General features: G+C 38.1%; 1 protein-coding gene across 1 annotated transcript in view; it reads right to left on the bottom strand.

Moving 5' to 3' along the window:
- KMT2C (lysine (K)-specific methyltransferase 2C) overlaps positions 1-15,171 on the bottom strand; it is a 179,156-nt gene that overhangs the window by 82,519 nt on the left and 81,466 nt on the right. The window contains exons 9-13 of the mRNA XM_010857354.1: positions 12,811-12,980; positions 12,203-12,354; positions 11,353-11,466; positions 10,125-10,202; positions 7,945-8,642 (exon numbers count right to left, since the gene is read on the bottom strand). Coding sequence (XP_010855656.1) covers positions 7,945-8,642; positions 10,125-10,202; positions 11,353-11,466; positions 12,203-12,354; positions 12,811-12,980 — 1,212 coding nt within the window. The remainder of the gene's footprint in view (positions 1-7,944; positions 8,643-10,124; positions 10,203-11,352; positions 11,467-12,202; positions 12,355-12,810; positions 12,981-15,171) is intronic.

Below are 15,171 nucleotides of genomic sequence, written 5' to 3'. Positions count from 1 at the left end.
AAACTCCGCAACGTAAAAGTCAAAGCCAGCAACTAAGGAATTTTAGAACAGCAAAAACAAATGCAGACGTATGGAAACTTAGGACAAATTGCTTCAAGGAAGTAAGGAAAGTAAGCTTATCACTTAACAGTGACTTTATGTTTAAATGTTTGCAGCTACAATTTACATTAAATGTTACATTCTGGTTGAAACATCAGTACAATAAAGCATATTAATTTAAGGTTTATGCGACATCAACATTGACTTCTGAACAGCAATTATAGCATGAAGATATAAATAAATGTCGATCAAACTTTAAATATTAAAACTATAAGAAACCATTTGGGCATTACTCTTTTCTAATGACTATCACTCTACCAGAAAGGGGAAATGAGTAAACTTAAAGAATGTTAGGTATACTTCTTGCTATAAACCACCGAAACAGTAGGCCAAAAGATGCAATCAGAAACATGAGCCATCAACAGACACATTCACTGTAAAATCTGGAAAGTCAGTTTGTAACCGTAAGATGTAAACACCATTATAATCCTACCATTTAATTACTGTTCCTTCAGTGCCCACTAGTTGTGGGCTTTGGTTTTTTTTTTTTTTTAGGGGATTATTACACTTAAAGTACATCCAAGGAACTAATTTGAAAAGCAGAAAATTGTTAAAGCAAATTGTCCTAAATTTGCAAATTAAAATGCCTGAAGTATCTGATTATTTATACGAGAAATAGTACTTATCAAAATAGTTAAAATAAAACTAACACATTTTGCTTCCAAATAATCACATTCAGAAATAACCTGAACTAATCTGATGAGGAAGCAGCAAAAAGAAAAACGTTTACTCCACAAAGGTAACATTTTAAAAGAAAAACACAAAACAAATGTCAAATAATAAAGAATCTATTTTGAATTAGATAATTCAACAACGCACACTACGGTCTTACCACATTAAATGATTAAAAGTAAAGACAAAAAACGTGGTACTTACCAGGTTTCTAGACTCCTAACAAACTGACAAGCAGTTGCCTATTAACCACATTAAAGTACCGTCAGGGGATTTAAATAATCAACCAGAAGTAAGAACTTGACTGCCCTTAGGGGAGGAGACTGGTAATGAAGTAACAGTATTTTGAGAAGGACAACACAGGGAGCCTGGCTTCGCTTTAATTACCTCCCTTCGGCTCAGCTAACAGCTACACTGACTTCAGGGACAAGTCGCTATCCCACTAACGGATCATCCTGCATCTCAGGCCACACCTGGCCTCTTTCCTGCTGCATCCAGGGTCTTCTGTAACCTCTGTGCTGCCGAAAGCGATTTCTCCTATAATTTTACTCCAACTCTCAACAAGTAGGTGTAGTTCTACCAGGCCCCTTTGCTCCCCTCACTGACCCACCTCGGCCTCCAAGGCACGTTCCTCCTTCCACTTGACTCAGAAGCCTGGACCACTCTCCTCTCTCTGGTTTCGTTCTCAATGGTATTTATTTATAATGAGGGCTGAAAACACCATCTTGGATGCTGCTGTTCCCCAAATTCTCATTTCTGTTTCTAGCATGTTCTGAAAATTAAAGTGTCAGCCACTTAGTCATGTCTGACTCTTTGAGACCCCATGGACTGTAGCCGGCCAGGCTCCTCTGTCCATGGAATTCTCCAGACAAGAATACTGGAGTGGGTTGCCATTTCCTCCTCCAGGGGATCTTCTGGACCCAGGGATTGTACCCAGGGCTCCTGCACTGCAGGCGGACTCTTGACCATGTGAGCCGCCAGGGCAGTCATGTTCTGAAAGCTCCAAGTTATTACAATTTTCTGCTTCCCTCTCAGCATCTCTGTCTGGTGACCCTAAACCTCTCCAGTTCACCACGTCTAACCTCTCTCCCTTCACAAGTCCCATCTCCCCACCCTTACACATGGATCCTAGTTGAGTCAGAAAATGGGTAGTCATTAGACCTGTTCTCTTCCCTCAGCGCTCTTCTCCGCTGCTTCAGGCCTCCCCCACCACTCCTCTGAGCCGAACCATCGGGACCTTCAGCCATTTGATCTCCAGCCTGTCCTGACCGTCCTGCTTCTCTGCGCCCCCATGGCCAGCACCGCATCCCAGCTCGCCTGGGTCTGCGCGTCCTCCTCAAGCCTTTCTCCACAATCAGATGGACTCCCAAAAGCTGTAAACCCGACCCAGCAAGACAGTCCAACCCTTTCCTACACTTTCTGATAATGCCCGGGACACTGAAAATCAAACCTTTCCCACTGCCTCTCTTCATTTCATCTGGGCCGCCGATCTGCCCGAGCTCCCCTGGCTGAATGCGCGGGCTCCTCCCGGGCGGGGACCTCCTGCCTCACAGCGACCCCCACCGCCCAATGGCTGGCGTCTTCCGGCTCGTCCTCCTCGGAGAGGCCTTTCCCTAGCACTCCAATGAACCATGGTCTCCCTCACCACACCTGAAGCATCCTCATAATGAACACAACACGGGGTCTTGAATTATTTAGAGGTAGAGCTGGAGCGAGACACATCTGGAGTGAGTTCTCTCAATATATCCACTCAATATTCTTCTCTGAGGAGATCTGGCTAGTGTTGCACATTTTAAATTCCTTTTGGTAGATCATTTAATGCTATTACATCAGTTCTTAAAATATACCATAAAAGGTCATATTCTAAAATAATATTTATTCATCATAATTTAAAAGTTAGTTTGATGCTATAGCTGTATCTCATCTCATAAAGCATTCACACCACATCACACGGATGAAGGAAATGAAGGGCTTTACAGATGAAGACTGCTTACATGCCATTTTCAACTGCTATGAAAAACTTATACAAAAAGCATGGGTAATTACATTACAAACTTTAACAAGTATGTTATCAAAAAGCATTGGAAAGTAGAGCCCATACTCTTAGATATTTTGACAAAGAAGAAATTACCTAATATATACCTGAGACCTTAAAACTAGAAACTGCCTGAATTATCAACTTCAGTTATAAATTATCCTTCAGATCTCAGTTGTGATCAAAATGCGTTTACACAGACCACTCAGAAAAGGTCAGCTTCCCCATCTACTGCAATGTGGTTTATCCCATTTTTACAACTGATTTTACCTGTATTTATCTATATAACCATAAGCTTGATGGCAGACACACTATTTTTGCTCACTGCTAAGTAGGCATTCTGTTCAGCACCTATTGAACATCTACTTTCTACATAGCCTTTTTGCACACATATATTCAAAACCCATCAGTAAACACCGTACTACAATACGAAACACTAACTCCATCAGTGGTAGCCAAGAATCTTAGATTTCTTCACCTATTAAAACTTACCAACATATCCCACACACTGTGACTCTTAACCTATCTACAAACTGAACTAGAAACAGGAGGGTTGAAAAAAGGTCAGGAGAATTCAAATTACAAAGAGAGCTAAATATGAATACAACGAACTTGATCTCAAATGCCACAGAAAGTTTAAAAATACTACTCTGCACAGACTGAATTAGGTTCCAACAATAATTACTGTTTGATGTTGGTATTCACCTTTCTGCTTTGAGGCCAATCTCTCAGGTAAATTTCTCAACTTAGTGAATTACACAGCTGTTCCTGTTTCAAGGAAGAGGCAAGTGGGAACAAAAAGGACTGGGGGAGGGTAGGCTACTATGAGCAACTTTCTATTAGAAATCAATCCTGCTGCTGGCTGTGAAGTGTGGTCAGCCTCACGGCTGGAGTCCACAGCCCTCGTGGACTCGATCAGCTCCAAGTGTGGTCAGAGAATGTTCGCGGAGATCCACACCTGAGTCAACCTCAAGTGCACCCTCTCCCAACATACGATGCAAACCAAGATTGCTGTTAACAGGTGAGCCTGATTTAGAGAAAGGGAGGGCAACCAGTAAGAGAAACTGAAGACGTAAGTGCTCATAATTTGTCTTTTTGGTACACACATTCACTCATGTACATTACAGCCATTGCAGAAACAATTCCTTTTTATCACTTACAGAATTCTTTTAACATAAGTCATAGACAAAACTGAGTTCAACATCAAATAGAAAAAGCTTAGTCCTGAGAGTGATTTGATAAGATATACACTAACCCACTCCAGTGTTCTTGCCTGGAGAATCCCAGGGACAGGGGAGCCTGGTGGGCTGCCAGCTATGGAGTCGCACAGAGTCGGACACGACTGAAGCGACTTAGCAGCATCCTACATAAAGTAGAGAAATAGCTGTTGCCATTTTAGCCTTCAGTAATTTAAGAAAGCAAACTTGGCTGGCGCTAGCTGTCATTTTGGTAATGGCTTAAAAAATGTGACAGGCACAAGCACACTGACAGGGATGCGTACTTCTAATCTGTACGTCTTGTAGCTTGACACCCCAAAGGGCGAGACACTTTGGGGGATGAAAACTAGTCTCTAAGTGGTTTAGAGCAGTGCTTCTTGGACTTAAGGCTACACGGGGTTCTTCTTAAAATTAACATTTCCACTCAAGCAAAGGTGAGGCCTGAAATTCAGAGTAACAAACTCAAAGGTGATACTGATATTGCTGGTCTGCAGGTCACACTTTAAGCAGCAGGGGTCTGGTCATTTCTCCTAGAAAACATGCCTAAGCCTGAGTAGAGCTGCTCCTCCTGCTGTCTGCTTTCCCACAGCACCTGTGGTCTCCTCTACCGGATCTCAAACACACACACAGAATAATTAAATAGCAGTTTAGTTCTAAAATGTGTGCAGCCATTAGGCAGCTTTGAACTTGAAAACCTACTACCCTTTTGCATTTCCTGTGGCCAGTGTTTGACTCGGTCAGGCCTGCAGTTATTTTCACTGGCACATTTCTTTAGAAATAGTTATGAGTCAATGTGTTGGGTTTCAGGACCACCTCTGCAGAACTACATTTAACACATAAATATCACATCCTTCTCAAGTCTCCATTTTCACATGATACCTGCATTATTCTGCAAATCCAGAAAACAGGGCAGACATGGTTTGCTATGTGTCAGGTGCTTTATATATATTATCATTAAATTCTAATAAGCAACTGATGTAGTTTTATGGATGAAGAAATCAAGAAAGTTCACAACCTAACTTGCTTGGTGTCCATGTACAGGAATCTAAGAATAAGGCTTTGAAGCCAAACAACTGTACTATGGAAATGTTTATGTGAATTTATAATAATCAATCTTTCCTAGTATCAATTAATTATACTACAAATATATATAAATGATACTAAATAGGGTTCTTAAAAGTCATTTTTATACAATGTGTAGTATTTAGAAGATACGTGAAAACAATCACTGCTGGCATCTACTCTACGTATTTTATTCCTCATGAAGAATGAAGAATATCTACTTACTAATGAAACTTTTTAAATAGGTTCTAAGACAAAGTATCAGCATGAAGGTTTACCTCATAATCAAGAACAGACAATTATAACTACTAGGGTAATTTCTTTTAATGAATTACCATTATATATATCAGTGGTATTTTAAATTTTAGTTAAAAGTTGGATATGAAATAATTTATCAAGAATTGAATCTTTATTTGGATGATATGATTTACCGACCTGTCTTTTAATAGCAGAACCACCCCCGCCCCCTAAATGCCAACAGTGCTTCTTACTAAAAGGTCTACGTTTAAAAAGAAACCAGAAATATAAGAAAGAGAAGAAAGGAAAGAAGGGAGGGAGGGCAGAGGGGAGGGGAGGAGAACGGAGAGAGAGGGGAGGGATTGCTTACTTGTAATTAATTGTTAACAGAACTACAATCCTCTACAACTCACCACTGGAGGCCTGGTTTGCTCTCAAAGGAATACATTATGAAACTGATATATTAATTTGAAACACTTCATTTAAAATGCTACTGAAATACAGCAGTATATTATAAAATTCTAAGGTTCCTAATAAACTACTTAAATTGATGAACATAAGAAATTCAGTTCACAACATAAAGGCCAAGTGGTTATGATCTAATGAAGTACTATTTTTGAAAACCTCCTCTGCTGAAGAAATTTCACCTTCTCTAGAGACTCTCTCAGTAGATGTCAGTCTTCGAACCCGTGTAAATCCCTAAGCCTCCACTTATATGTCAGCAACAAAAAACATGGTGGAAAGGTAAAATGAAGAAAAAATTCTTATAAAGTTATCGAAGTACATTTAAAAGTACTTAAGTTTTCTTTAAACATTTAATATTTCAATCAAATGCATCTAAAAACATATTTCACAGGAGATTTAATAGAAACTTTCAGTATTACCATGAAAGCAATTAGTATATGAGCACCTGAAGTAGATCACAGTCATGTGTTTTAAATATTTTCTCATAAAGTAATACAAAAAGAGAACCTTGTTCCACATCAGAACAGTGTATCAACAAGCCTTGAATCATCAAGTGAAGCCCGTTTCCTATACAACTAAAAACCAAGTGAAGCCCGTTTCCTATACAACTAAAGCACGGCCGACAAGCTGCTTGAGATCAGCAGCAACTCGCGAGGCGGCGATGACAGTGGCAGCTAAATAGAAAGGAGAATACGACCAGAACTGAAACAGAACACAGCAGAACCAGTAACAAACATGAAGACATGGCTCATATAAATTGGGATGAACCAAGAGGAAAAAAATATATGTACTTGCTCTCTCACACACATGCCCATACCATTCTGGAACATAAGTCAACAGAAAAATAATCATAATGTTTTCTCAGTTGGAGCAGAAGACTCTAAGGAGAGTTATCAGTAAAACTTAATAGGAATATTTATGATGTAAAATCCTTGAAGGATGTAAATTTCTGAACCAAAATTAGAGATTCAAATTTTCATTGCGAAAGTCTTTTCAGAGCCAAAACTACACAATTAGTATATGCTATTCAAAAAAGGAAAGGAAAATAAAATAAAAACTAAGGAGGAAGAGAACTAATTTGAAAAGAAAAACCCCACTTGGTAGGAGAGAAAGTAAGTACCAAGCAGAATACTCAGAGAAAGGCATGTATAGAGTGCGCATTTACTGTGTGTGTCTCTGCCATAGAGAAATATGTAAATTCCATGTGGCAACTCCTTTGCCTCTGGTATAAACTGCTGCCTTTTGAAAATAAAATATATATGAGTTTTAAATAGAAGAGACTAATTTTTACATTAAAGAAAATTTGATTTAACCTTTCTACTTTTCTTTAGCATTACGAAATTAGATGACCAGATATTATTATTCCTATAAAAAGTTAAATTTTAAATCACTAAAAGTAATCTAAATCATGAGACTTAAAACTCCAAACTACTACTGTGACTAAACACTTTGCACTGTTTAGTATCTTCCTATTTTCTAAAAATACTTCAGAAAGTAGGAAATTTTGTAGAACACGTAATTCTTAGCTACAGCATCTTCACTTTGCCTTGTAGTTTCACTCAAATCCCACTGAAAAATATCTGAAATGTACCCATAAAGGATAGAGCCCACAAAACTTTACAGAATAATCATGGAACTCTCTTCACTTCCTGAACATCAACAGTATAATCCTAAATTTTTTGTGTATGAAACCATTGAAATTTTTCACAAAAAGTCAACAATAGGAAAACCAAACTGAGAAATCCTCCTGCATGAAAAACTCCCTTACTAAATTTTGATGTTCAAGCAGTCAAAATATGTATAATGAACAGTACCAATAAACAAATACAACTGAGGGGAAAAATAAATGTTACACCATACCCAAAACTTGACTTTTTTAAAGCTCTATTGTTCCTACAGCATAGAACTAAAAAAAATTTTTAGTGGTTTCTAATAGGTTGCATTTACATTCCGATAAGATCACTTCAAGCTCAATAAATTAGTCTTCATTAACAGTATTTTTTTTTAAGTGGCCAAAGCACATACGTCAACATTACGTCTCAGTTCCACCTAAAGACAGGAAAAAACTGCCCTCGAAACCAAAGCTACACATACACCATTCTACTTTATAGAACTGCTCCAGCATCTTTTGTGTCAGAATCATTAAAATCACCATACCTGTCTGGACCGAGGTCTCCCAGGAGAAAACTTCCTTTTGGTAATAGCTGGTTTGCCCATGCCAATTTTGGGGGTGACTGAGATGTACGTGGTTGGCAGGATGTTTGCAACAGAGGCGTTGGGAGTGGAAGGGTAACTGTGCAGCATGTCATGGGAAGGCAAGTCGGAAGAAAGTGCTGGAGAGGAAGACACGTGAGCCTTGCTTGTGTCCGCTGCTGAGGAAGACGATGACTCGGTCTCAGACGATAGTTTCACAGATCTGCCCTCTTGGCATAAGCCATCTTTCACTTGACTCTCAACTGCAGGAGCCGCTTCCAAGTCCATAAAGGCAGAAGGCTCAGGGTTTTCTCTCTGTTCCCTTTCTACAGCCAAGTGTTCTGTAGAACATAAAGAAGTGCTTTCCCCATCTGGGGACACTAGGGTTTCCAATGGGATAATGACAGACTCAATGGTGACTTCGGGAGGCCGAGACTCTTCCGGCGACACCACCACATTCGGCTCCTCCACCGACTTCACTTCCTCCTGCAGCACAACCAGCTGGGGAGGAAGGACGTCAGCGCGCTCAGTCACTTCCATGCTGTTCTCACTTGGACCTTCACAAGTATGCGTCACTTTTGGACACATCTCCACTGCTTCACCGTCAACTTCACGAGAAATCTGATTTTCTGATTCAGGATTCATTTTATCTTGGGATGATTCTATAAAATTTGGAATATCTATTATGTTAATGCACATATGAATTTTAAAATTCCTAACTATGAGTAGGTATAAAACATCAATGCCTTAAATGTCTGTAGCTCTATGGTTTAAAAGTAACAGGCTTGGATGGGAAAAAAGATGGGGTAGGGAGGGCTTCCATATTACTTTTGGTTAAAATCACGCCTTAAATCAGAAGGTATTCATCAAGAAAGGCAATTATTAAGTTTAATAAGTGTCAATACACACCAGGGTTTATGGATTAGAATAAGTCACAGATCAGACCAGAAAACCTACAAAAACACTGCCTTAATAGGATCCCCAGAGTTTAAGGTAATTTCTGGTAGGAATATTAAAACAGAATTAATTTCTAATATAACCATTATACATATATAATGTTTTACAGTTTGAGCACTTACAAACAAAAGGATTTAAAATTTTGTAGGTAAAATTACCCTCATTTTATAGCTAGGAAAATGAGGCTCGGTGATATTACACAATATATCCAAGTTTGAAGAGAAAAGATTAGTCTAAAAAAGGATTTTGCAATAAGCAGACACAAGATCTAACAAAGCTTCTGTAGACCGAAATGAGTAATGACCACAGACAGAAAAGACTTATTTTGCTTAGCTATACTCGCTAACACAATCAACATTTTTTTGGGCTGCGGGGGGCAGGTATAATTCTTGTTCTTCCTCATCATCTATATTAACCCAATATACTTAAGAGTAAGGTCAGAGGTTCAACTGACATGAGCCCTAAGTGGCTCTATTAAGAGCGAGCACTGACGATAAACAGCACTTCTTTCAAAAGCCATCAAGGTTCATTTCTAAGGCACGTTAATAAGGCTACTAATTTCCTTATTTACCATTTACCATGGTGACTGAAATTTTTAATGTTTGAAATTTTAGTGATGAAACCTCACTTCTCATTCCTGCTTTATTAAAAGGCTACAGCTGAAAAGAAAACAGCAAATAACGGATCTGATCATACTAAAATTTTTAAACACAAAAGTGCTTCAAAAATATTTAAAAAGTGATAAATTTTAAAACAGAAAATACACATAAATTAAGTAAACATTTATAGGTTTAAAACCAAAAGTCCCACCATCTGAATCTTAGTGCTATCTGGAATGCCTAAGTTACGTGCTACCAGGAGACCAAGTACCTCAAGTCTCACCAGTAAAGGGAGACACATGGAACATGAGTATGTTCTTTCTCCTTTGAGCTAGGCAGGAAGGATTAAGAGCGTAAACATGCTCTATTTCTGCTTTAGAAATTCACTACCAACTGTTTACAAGAAAAGGATCACTGAACCACAGATTTAACTACCATAATGTGAATACTCCAATAGTAATCGATTCTCTGGTACTGAACAATTCTCTAATTTGAAAAAATGAACTGAGGAGACAATGACTTAATCTGCAGTGACCATAAATGTGTAACGATATAAATCAGCTCGGACAACGTGAACGTGCTGCTCACCGGACACAAGAAGCCCACGCACGTCACAGCTTCCTGGAGGATCACTCCTCTGCTGCTCTCCGGGCCGGACGTGACCTGCTGTGAACAACACACTTGTGGGATCTCCAGAAAGGAGTCAAAATTTCTGTACTTCTCTAACGCTGCTTTCTCAACAATATTTTCAGTAAGATATTTATCCTACTGACAAATACTAATTTCAAATTTAAGCACAAAACATCTTGTTACTACTATTCATTTGAAGTAGGATATGAAGATGAAACAAGGAATCTGGTTTGCATATTATAAGATTATTATAGTTTTGTCTTATTTTTCTTCACTTTCCATTTTTATGAAGTATAATTTTCAATGAGAATTTTTAAATATAAATTTAACCTCAAAAAAATCTCAAGAACTTTTTATGTATAAACTCAACCTATATAACATACAGTATCACATACAACCCCAAGGACTTTGAGGGGAGACCAAGATGAAATTTAGTAAGTGGTTTTTCCCCAACCTGGTCTCTCATTAATTCCAGATCCTCAGGTACAATAATAGCTATTACCAATATTGCAAAAACCATAAATGAAATATCCTTGAAATAACTAAAATAATCCTCAAGAGGACTGCTTAGACGATCTGAAACAATTTTTCATTATCTCAGCATGCAACATTTCACAATCAGCAACAGCTCTAGTTAGTAATCATATAACTAAAGAAATTGCTTCTTAATGAGAATCACTTGATCCCTAAACAAGGCATATATTTAAGTCTGCTGCTGCTGCTGCTAAGTCACTTCAGTCGTGTTCGACTCTGTGTGATCCCATAGACGGCAGCCCACCAGGCTCCCCCGTCCCTGGGATTCTCCAGGCAAGAACACTGGAGTGGCTTGCCATTTCCTTCTCCAATGCATGAAAGTGAAAAGTGAAAGTGAAGTCGCTCAGTCGTGTCCGACTCTTCACGACCCCATGGACTGCAGCCTCCCACACTCCTCCGTCCATTGGATGTCTAGGTTACAGCTAACTATAACATATACATGCCCTTTCCCTGATTAACTGTAATAAATTATAAAGATTTAATGAAGTTTATTTTACTTAAAAAGGCACCCCTCTAAATAATTTAATACATGAGGATGTCTTGGCAAAATTTTCTTTAGGTTACAAAAATTTCAGTATATGTTCACATATTCACTCTATATACACATTTTCTTCAGCGAACAGACTATATCCATCACCAAAAACATCCTTACCATCTGGAACAATTCCAGGTGCGGGCTCCTGACCAGCAACATCTTTATTAATTGCTTGCTCCAGAAATATCATGTGGTCTTCAGGGCCTTCAACTTCCATTTCATTGTTATAATCTTAACAAAAAATTATTCATCCTTTACCTTAGAATGAGCTTTTCTGTTTTTGCTAAGTCAACAATCATTCCCTTGTTCTAATGGGAGTAAATTATCACTAAAAATGCCATAAATTCTTCAGATTTTTCTACTTTGAACCAAACACATAATCTTATTTTTTCTAATATGGAAAATATAATGAATTAAAAAGGTTAACTCGCATTTTACTATTTTAAAAGGACATCACACAACTGTATACTGATGGAAAACTAGAAAGAAAATGTTAGTAACCAAGATATGTCTACCTAAACCCCTTGCAGATAATGAATTAGAACTTTTATAGACGCTGCCACTCATGATGATGAAAATGAAAACCAATCTGATTAGCAGGTCTGTTCCCTTTACAATCTAAGAATCTTGTTATTACATTTATAATCAATGGTATGCTAATAAAACCACATGAAATTTGTTTGGAGTAAAATACAACTAGAGTATGAAGTGCAAATTAGGTCATACAGCAAAACAATAAGGAACTTCCACTTAATGGCCCAAAAAACAGGAGAGTACACTAGTCTTGGAATTAAAATATAAGGTGAATAGTTGTGGAAAAAAAAAAAAGCTAGATTAGATGTTAGCCATGAGATTCAGAGATGACCAAGAACACTTGTATGGACACTGGAGTCCCTCACTGTTCCTGAAGCAGCCCACTGGTGGCTGCCTGGCACGTCATCACAAAGAACAATCGTCCCACAGGTACCTGCAGGAAGCTCAGCCATCTCCACCTCTTCACCTGGCTGCAAGGGGCCCATCTCAGCTGCCAAGTGTTTGCAATACGTACAGATGTACTCTTCTCGGAGCTGAAGGTCAGGTTCATGATCTGCTGGTTTGTCACATTCTAAGTGAACCCATCTGTGATGATAAATATATTTAAATAAAATGCTCTAATTTAAAGTTTAATTAATATCTAAGGAAAAGAGATAATGACTGAAAAACTAGATATAGAAAGGGCTAAGGTGACAGAAGAGAGTTAGAGGAGTCAGCAATTGAAGGTTCTAGAAAAGGAGCTGTCATTTTTGGATGTCACCAAAAGTGTTGACTTTAAAAAAAAAAAACACACATTTTCAAACTATTTTCTCTTTCTTTTTTCCCTCCCAATGCTTGCTTCTGGTCTTATTTTTTTGCCCACTTACATCATCATGTCTTTCAGACTCATAAAAAACATATTTAATTCCATCTATAACAGCAATCAGTACTAAAAGGATTACTGGAATGACAAAAGCTTGGATTTCAAAATATACGGCAAAGCAGATGACTACGTGAACAGAAGCACACACAAATACTTCAGTACAGTAACTATCTTCTTACCTTTTGCACATATTACAATGAAGCATGTCTTTCTGCAATTCTGGATGGTAGCACTTCCCACAGAAAGGACACAAGTTCTCCTGCTGTTGGTAACAACTGTCACACACCAGGCAATTGTGGTGCCACTGAGAACTAGAGCGTGTGCCACACTCTACACAGATTCTGCAATTCTAAACACCAGGAAAAATGAAAACAGAAACAGTTTGTTCTGCAAGTGAACTGCAGTTCTGGTGTACATCTTTTTAAAAAAAACCAATGACACATTTGTAGATCATATATTAAACTTTAATTTTTATGACACTAAATTTAGGGTGTATGTTTTTGAAAAAGCTGCTTGTTTTGAATATCTGATATCATTCAATTTACACTAAAACCTCCTGGAAAGTGTAAGTAGGGGATAGAGACATCCAAGAAAACATAAATGGGGGAGGAAGAAAACCAAAAACATGGCAATCCAAACTTCAAAAAAAGAAACACGATCCAGAATCAGGAAGCAGCTTGTGTTAAGTAAGTTTTGCTAAACTCCCTACTGTGAAAGCAAAATGGCCCTGCTAGGGCATTCCGTTTGTTTATGTGTAGCTCAGAAACTAAAACGAAGAATACGCGCTAAGGAAACAACGATGATCCACTCCAAATGATTAGGTGTCTGAAATTATGAAAATAATCACTCAACACGAAAATCCAATATGACTGCTCGTATTTTCAGAACAGAGAGTGGCACCATCCTTAGCAAAGAACTACTGATGGCAGGCCTGGCAGAGGCCTGGGACACCTCCTCTGGGCCCGTGAGCAAGGTGGCCTTAAACCCAGGGCACAAGGCTCATAAACTGTGGGATGCTCATTACTCAACCCCAACTTTGCAATCTAAATCACCACTAAAAAGGAACTTTCTTTTTGAGCTGCCATTTTGATATAAAAGAGATGTTCACTAAAAAAGAGAAATGAGCATGAACCACAGATCTGCTAAAGTCTGTATACAGATTATAAAGTGGATGTGCTCATACATATTGATGCCAAACCCCTAAAATGTTAGAAAACAAACTCCAATAGCAAATTAAGAAAATAATAAAACCATGCCAAATGGAGTTTATTAAAAAAAAAAATGCAAGGATGGTTAAATTTTAGAAAAAAACATGATAATAAAATTTAACATATTATTAGGTCTGAGAAGATAAACTATTTCACTAGATGTTGAAAAGGCCTTTGCAAAAAAATTAAAATCCACCCCTAATTAAAAAAAAAACTTTGCAGACAATAAAAAAGCGTGGGTATTTCCTTAATGTGAGATACACACAAATTTCAACTCAAAAGCCAGCATTTTGTTTCTAACTGGGGAATCCTAGAGACATTCCCACTAAGGGCAGAAAGGAAGCAAGGATGCCTACTATCTCCACTGTTTAACATGGTTCTGAATCAACGTAAACACCGAAACAAATGAAAACAGAGGCAAGAAAAGGAAGAGAAGAACTAACAGTACTTGTAGATGACAGCACACTTGGAAATCCTAGAGAATCTATTTTAAATGTAATAAAAGAATTTAAATAGCAAGATATAAAATTAGCAATAAAATTCAATAGAATTTACATGCACAAACAATAACTAGTTAAAAGACATAATGAATGGGAGAGTCCAATTTATACCATCAACAAAATAGAGAAAATGTTTAAGAAGAAACTTAAGAGAACTCTCAGATGATTCAAACTGGATTCAGAAAAGGCAGAGGAACCAGCGATTAAATTGCCAACGTCTGTTTGATCACTGAAAAAGCTGGAGAATTCCAGGAAAACATTCACTTTATTGACTACGCTAAAGCCTTTGACTGTGTGGATCACAACAAACTGTGGAAAATTCTTCAAGAGATGAGAATACCAGACCACCTTACCTGCTTCCTGAGAAACCTGCATATGGGTCAAGAAGCAACAGTTAGAACTGGTCATAGAACAACGGACTGGTTCCAAATTGGGAAAGGAGTACGTCGAGGCTGTATATTGTCACCCTGCTTATTTAACTTATATGCAGAGTACATCAGGCTGGATGAAGCACAAGCTGGAATCAAGCCGGGAGAAGTATCAATAACTTCAGATATGCAGATGATACCACCCTCCTGACAGAAAGCTTTCTGTCTTGATGAAGGAGAAAGAGGAGTGAAAAAGCTGGCTTAAAATTCAACATTCAAAAAGGAAGATGGTGGCATCTGGTTGCATTACTTCATGGCAAATAGATGGGGAAACAATGGAAACAGTGAGAGACTTTATTTTCTTGGGCTCCAAGATCACTGCAGATGGTGACTGCAGCCATGAAATTAAAAGACGCTTGCTCCTTGGAAGAAAAGTTATGACCAACCTAGACAGCATGTTAAAA

Source organism: Bison bison, unplaced genomic scaffold (genome assembly GCF_000754665.1).
Source record: "Bison bison bison isolate TAMUID 2011002044 unplaced genomic scaffold, Bison_UMD1.0 scf7180017864379, whole genome shotgun sequence".
Classification (NCBI taxonomy): domain Eukaryota; kingdom Metazoa; phylum Chordata; class Mammalia; order Artiodactyla; family Bovidae; genus Bison; species Bison bison.
The sequence above is the reverse complement of the archived record's forward strand: the minus strand, read 5'-3'. Positions and strand labels throughout refer to the sequence as shown.